Genomic DNA, 6,560 nt, shown 5'->3' on the forward strand with positions numbered 1-6,560 from the left:
CCGAAGAAAATATTATTAAATTTTATAATATATATATTGAGATAATACTTATATTTATAATTTTGTGTGATACAAAAAGTATTTTTATTAAATTTTTGAAGATAATTTATGATTATAAATATGACATTCTTATAGATATGTTTTGTTGCAGACTGAGAATTTTTGTAGAAAATAAAACTTTATTTTTGTTACAATTTTTTTATTTTATTGTTATAGAGGTACAATTTAAAAACTCATGGGTACAATTTAGTAAAACCGGTATTGTAAATCGTATCAAATACCACTTTTATTTAATTTTTTATTTACAATATGAAACAATGATAAATTTGTGTTAATGTATCCCACACAGAACAAAAACCTCTAATGGATGTCCAGTAGACGTCCACCATGGAGATTCAAAACCTCCATTAGACATCCACGTAACATCTTATGGATCTCTACTAGACATCCACAGTTCCGCATTTGCGATGGTCATTCGACATCCATTAGATGTATTCATAGATGTCATATGGACGTCATATAGAGTAATCATGGATATTTCATCAAGCTTTGACGACGAATAATGAATATTAATTAAAAGTTATTTAAATTCATTATGGATGCTTTTTTCAACAAAAATTAAAAACTAAACTTTTTATTTATCATCATAGTCACAATGTCTTGACAGACATGTTGTGAACTCAAAGTATTTCAAGCAGGGGCTGGAGGACTATCGACGTGGAGACCATCTATTACTCTCCTGACTGTGTTTCGCCATCTTTCTCGATTGTTCGTTAATTCGGTAGCTCTTGTGACGTTAAGATCTAGCAATTGCTTTGTCGTATCTATCCAACGCATAGGGGAACGGCCACGTGTCCGCCCACTCGGGGGATGACCTTGGATGATGAGTTTCTCCATATTATTATTCCTATGGACGTGTCCAAAGAACGTCAAGATGCGCTTCAAAACGATGGAAGAGAGGCGTTTCGGATTTTCAAGTTTATTCAATATGGAAACGTTAGTTTGATGGGCCGTATCCAGGGAATTCTCAGCATCCTTCTCCAAGTCCACATCTCGAAAGCGTCTATGCGACGACGGTCAGCCCGTTTGACAGTCCAAGTTTCAGAGGCATATAGGAACACGGAAAAGACCAGCGACTGAACCAGTGACATCTTGGTGGTTTTGGTAATATTCTTGTCGCGCCATATTTTGGTTAGTTTTGTCATGGCTGATCGTGCTTGTTGGATGCGTCGGCGGATCTCATTTGTCTCATCAATGAATATTAATTAAAAGTTATTTAAATTCATTATGGATGCTTTTTTCAACAAAAATTAAAAACTAAACTTTTTATTTATAAATTGATGAAATTATATTCTATCTACCAAAATATTGTTTACAATTAGACTTTAACATTATAATTCCCTGTATTGGAATTGTATCAGAAAAATTAAACTTAATAAAAAATATTTATGACATTTTCAATCTTAATAGCCGCTTTCTGCAAGCTATATATAATTCTCATGACTAAAACTTAAATACGAGATAGATAGCGCATCGCGCGGCGCATAGCGGTAAATAAAAGAACTAACGACTTCTTAATGCTATTGTATAAGTTTTGGCATAAAGAAAACTCTTTAGCTTAGTAATAACATTTTCTTAATTATATTTTAGAATTTAATAAACATTTTAATAAAAATTTGAATTGTATATAAATTAAAAATAGAATATCTATCATACATCCACCATAAATGTCTAATGGACATCTATGATGGATTTATTTACTGTGGAGATAATATGGATTTCTATTAGAGATCTATTCGACATCCACCATGGAGATAGATGTCATATGGAGCTATGGAGATTATATGGACGTCCAATGGATGTCATGTTCTGTGTGGGATATTGTTGACAAAGACTTATAGTTTCAAATAAAAAATTTTGTCATTTTTTTGATAGTTTTATTGCAATTTTAATATTTATCTTAGGGGGTACGATTTAGCATATACTTTCCTCTATTTAATAAAAACTATATAGAATATATAATATGTGATATGCGTATAATTATGTTTTAAAAAATATTAAAAATCTTCTGTACTTATATACTATTGTGTCAAGATTTTATTAAAATCAAATTAAGCAAGATTTGAATATTAATGATTACAGCTATAATAAATATAATCAATATAACCTTTACTGTAGTAGCCGCTTTGGTTACTTTCGACAGCATTCAATGGTTTCTTTAACCTCATTCCGATCGGAATCTTTTTTCCATTTACTATATCATTCGCTTCGGATACAATTCAAATGTCTATAGGTAATAATAGTCATAACAGAGAGAAACCTGAGAGCGGCCACCGCGATTCGGTGGACGCGTGTACTGATGCGCCTCCTGAGAAAGTGGACGTGAACTACGTCGTTACGCTCGATAAAAAACGTAGAAATTCGAATCCCTGATATGGTTCGAATCCGTGATATGGTTCATATCCGAACTACTCGGATAAGAACCGAGTTGAGAACCAAACCGATGAGTCAGACAAGGACCAACAATCCATCGCTCTGGCTTTGTCTCACCAACGATGAGCGTCTCGTGGACTCGTGCGGCGGCAGGCACGAGATTTCGCCTTTCGCGCGTAGCGTTCCACGTAATTCGAAAAGGACAAAATTTTGACGTTAAACTTTGGGCAATATATAAAAAATTAAATATATTAAATATAAGGTGTAAAATCAGATTATAAGTTAAATAAAAATTATATCCAGTTTCCTGAGTACATTAAAAAAATTGTTTTTTGAAAGTGTATATTAAAAAAAATTGTTGAATTAATTTTGTTTTACATGAATAAATATTCTAATTTGCATAAATAATAAAAAAAAGTGCGAGTAACGGGAATCGAACCCGACTCACAATCAGTAACGTGATAACCACGGACTTAAGTGTACGTACTACGAGTCGGGTTTAATTCCCGTCACTCGCACATTTTTTTTATTATTTATGCAAATTAGAATATTTATTCATGTAAAACAAATTTAATTCAACAATTTTTTTAATTTGCGCTTTCAAAAAACAATTTTTTTAATTTACTCAGGAAACTGGATATAATTTTTATTGAACTTATAATCTGATTTTACACCTTATATTTAATATATTTAATTTTTTATATATTGCCCAAAGTTTAACGTCATAAAATTTTGTCCTTCTCGAATTACGTGGAACGCTACGCGCAAAAGGCGAAATCTCATGCCTGCCGCCGCACGAATCCACGAGACGCTCATCGTTGGTGAGACAAAGCCAGAGCGATGGATTGTTGGTTCTTGTCTGACTCATCTGTTTGGTTCTCAACTCGGTTCTTATCCGAGTAGTTCGGATATGAACCATATCACGGATTCGAACCATTTCTACGTGTTTTACCGAGGCTTCTCTCTGACCGAGCGTAACGACGTAGTTCACGTCAGCTCCGTAAAGTTAGCCGAACCACTTTGACTTTTCTAAAATTAAAATTATCTAATCGTTTGGTGGTCGTATGGTGATGATTGGTAGTCTAATTAAAACATTTGGTAGTTGATTGTTTTTTTTTTAATTAAATAATTAAAATTTTGATGTAAAGTTAGCCGAACTTTTTTTTTTTATTCTAATCGAGTTCAATCAGGGCTTATTCGATGCAGAATCGTTAGGTGGTCACGAATGCATTCTTTACAACGTTTGGTGGTCCATAGTTCCTCCAATAAATGAAAAAAATCATTTGCGGTTAAGTAACAGGAATGGGTGTAAAATTTGCCGTACCAATATATTATTTATAAACCAATTTTGTTCAAATTAGTCTTAAATGAGAGAAAATCGTTTGGTGGTGATTGGTAATCTAATTGAGAAGCCTTCATTTGCGCACAGTACAATTGCACACGTTGCAATTGCACACCGTGCTATTAGACACATAAAGTTGCGCACAGTTCTTTTACGCACCGTTCGTTTGCACACCGTGCAATTGGACACGAAAATGCGCGACACATGCTCTATTCACACACACACACACACACACACACACACACATACGTAGGGGTGCCTACCAGCACGGTGCGCAAAAGAACGTTCTTTTGCCCACTGTTCTTTTGCGCACCGTGCTGGTAGGCACCCCTACCGGCGGGTTGGGTGCGGGAGGGGGGGCCGAAGGCCCCCCTTGCACCCCCCGTGCGTGCGTGCGTGCGTGCGTGCGTGTGTGTGTGTGTGTGTGTGTGTGTGTGTGTGTGTGTGTGTGTGTGTGTGTGTGTGTGTGTGTGTGAATAGAGCATGTGTCGCGCATTTTCGTGTCCAATTGCACGGTGTGCAAACGAACGGTGCGCAAAAGAACTGTGCGCAACTTTATGTGTCTGATAGCACGGTGTGCAATTGCAACGTGTGCAATTGTACTGTGCGCAAATGAAGGCTTCTCAATTAGATTACCAATCACCACCAAACGATTTTCTCTCATTTAAGACCAATTTGAACAAAATTGGTTCATTAATAATAAAATATATTTGGTACGGCTAATTTTACAGCCATTCCCGCGCTACTTAACTGCACATGATTTTTTTCATTTATTGGAGGAACTATGGACCACCAAACGTTGTAAAGAATGCATTCGTGACCACCTAACGATTTTGCATCGAATAAGCCCTGATTGAACTCGATTAGAGTAAAAAAAAAAAGTTCGGCTAACTTTACATCAAAATTTTAATTATTTAATTAAAAAAAAACAATCAACTACCAAATGTTTTAATTAGACTACCAATCATCACCATACGACCACCAAACGATTAGATAATTTTAATTTTAGAAAAGTCAAAGTGGTTCGGCTAACTTTACGGAGCTGTTCACGTTCACTTTCTCAGGGGCAGTGTTGCCACTTGTAGGGATTTTTCCCTATTTGTAGGGATTTTTATAAGTAAAATAGCGTAGGGACAGATAAATGAAAATTGATCAAAATGTAGGGACTTTTTTGTATTGACATATTGATCTATTGGCTATCGCGTCGCCTTCTCACCACGCGTCGACGCGTCCTGTGTGAAGAAGCAGAAGCCCATACGCACGTGTGGCGTGCGCAGTTTACAGCCGTTATTGTCGTAAACAAGAACGCAAATGTGACACGATGATGAATAAATTTTTAAAAATCTATTTAGTTGCAAATTATTATTTATTCTTGATGAATAAAATAATTCAAACTATTTTTATTTTGTTTAATAAATAAAATGTATATTTTATTTTATTATTTTATCTGTCATTATCAATACGGATGTTTAAATATAAGAATAAATGTTTATTTCTCAAAAATTTCTGTTTTTATTTAACCAAAAGCAATCCTTACTACTGATTCATATAAATCAGATTATATAATTTTAATGCATGTGAGGCTCTACAAACAAGAATATTATAATATAATAATTATAATATATTATATTACGTTGAAATTATATTATACAGAAAATCATTATCACAGATATATTACTATACTATGTAAAAAAGTAAATAAATAAAAGTAAGAACTATAAAAATTAAATTAAATTATAAAAAAATAAAGCGTAGGGAAAAGTAGGGACTTTTTATTAGATTAGTAGGGATAAGATCTTTTAGACCGGTGGCAACACTGCTCAGGGGGCGCATCAGTACACGCGTCCACCGAACCGCGGTGGCCGCTCTCAGGTTTCTCTCTGGTAATAATAGGACATTTAGGGAAAAATGAAATTATTCCAATCGGAAAACTTTTCAAACAATGGCCGTGTTCAGCAGAAAAAGCAGCTTTGCACTGTTATAAAATTCGTGAATTTGATTGGTGTATTCTCTTAGATTCAGCTGAGATAAAGAGAATACACCAATCAGATTCACGAATTTTACAACAGTTGCAAAGCTGCTTTTTCTGCTGAATGCGGCCATTTTCATTAGAGGTGTTCTGGTAGGAAAACATTGGCTGCGTTCAGCAGCTCAATAGTTGAGCAATTTTCGATGTCATTCGACGGTAATTGGCTGGATCTTAAAGTAGGAACCAATCACGTTCGATTGCTACTTAGCAGTTGAGTCTGCTGAACACGGCCATTGATGACGCCGTCTGTACCAGCTGCACGATAGAAGAGCAAGAATAGTGTGATTGTCGATCTTTTTCTAGCTCCGTGAACTTGGCCCCCCAATTTTGACTTTTTGAGGTTTTTTTTTTTAAACGTTTGTAAGTCGTTTGTAGGTGATTGTTAGATTAATTAAAACGTTTGTTAGATTAGCCTCGCGCTGCAAAATAAAAAATAAAATTGACCGTGAAGTTAGCCCCCGGTTTTTTATTTTGATCCTATTTAAGTTTTGCAGAGGCTCAATCGATGCGGAATCATTTGTTGGTCACGAATATGCTAATTAGAATGTTTGTTAGATCGTCGTTTCTTAAATAAAAGCAAAAAACGATATTTGATAATTTTCTAGGGAAATATCCGCAAAGTTATCCCCCGGCTTTTAATTTCGATTATTTAAGTTTTGCAGAGGCTCAATCGATGCGGAATCGTTTGTTGGTCACGAATATGCTAATTAGAACGTTTGTTAGATCGTCGTTTCTTAAATAAAAGCAAAAAACGAT

The 6,560-nt window shown here is 34.9% G+C and overlaps 1 protein-coding gene across 1 annotated transcript; it reads right to left on the reverse strand.

Moving 5' to 3' along the window:
• Positions 1–690: 690 nt before the first annotated feature.
• On the reverse strand, positions 691–1,151 carry LOC145944316 (uncharacterized). Its single transcript, XM_083052582.1, has 2 exons — positions 997–1,151; positions 691–907 (listed from the first exon to the last, which is right to left on the reverse strand). The coding sequence occupies exons 1-2, from the start codon at positions 1,149–1,151 to the stop codon at positions 691–693; spliced, it is 372 nt and encodes a 123-aa protein (XP_082908708.1).
• Positions 1,152–6,560: the final 5,409 nt, after the last annotated feature.

The sequence above is a fragment of the Prenolepis imparis genome, unplaced genomic scaffold (assembly GCF_030444845.1).
Source record: "Prenolepis imparis isolate NDT839.2.m4 unplaced genomic scaffold, iyPreImpa1.0 SCAF_13, whole genome shotgun sequence".
Classification (NCBI taxonomy): Eukaryota; Metazoa; Arthropoda; class Insecta; order Hymenoptera; family Formicidae; genus Prenolepis; species Prenolepis imparis.

Excerpts from the sequence above, each read along its gene's own strand:
- LOC145944316 (XM_083052582.1), bottom strand. The coding sequence starts at position 1,151 with ATGTCACTGGTTCAGTCGCTGGTCTTTTCCGTGTTCCTATATGCCTCT. Across the intron at positions 908-996 it reads ATACGGCCCATCAAACTAAC|GAATAATAATATGGAGAAAC; the intron begins GTTTCCATATTG and ends ACACGTCCATAG.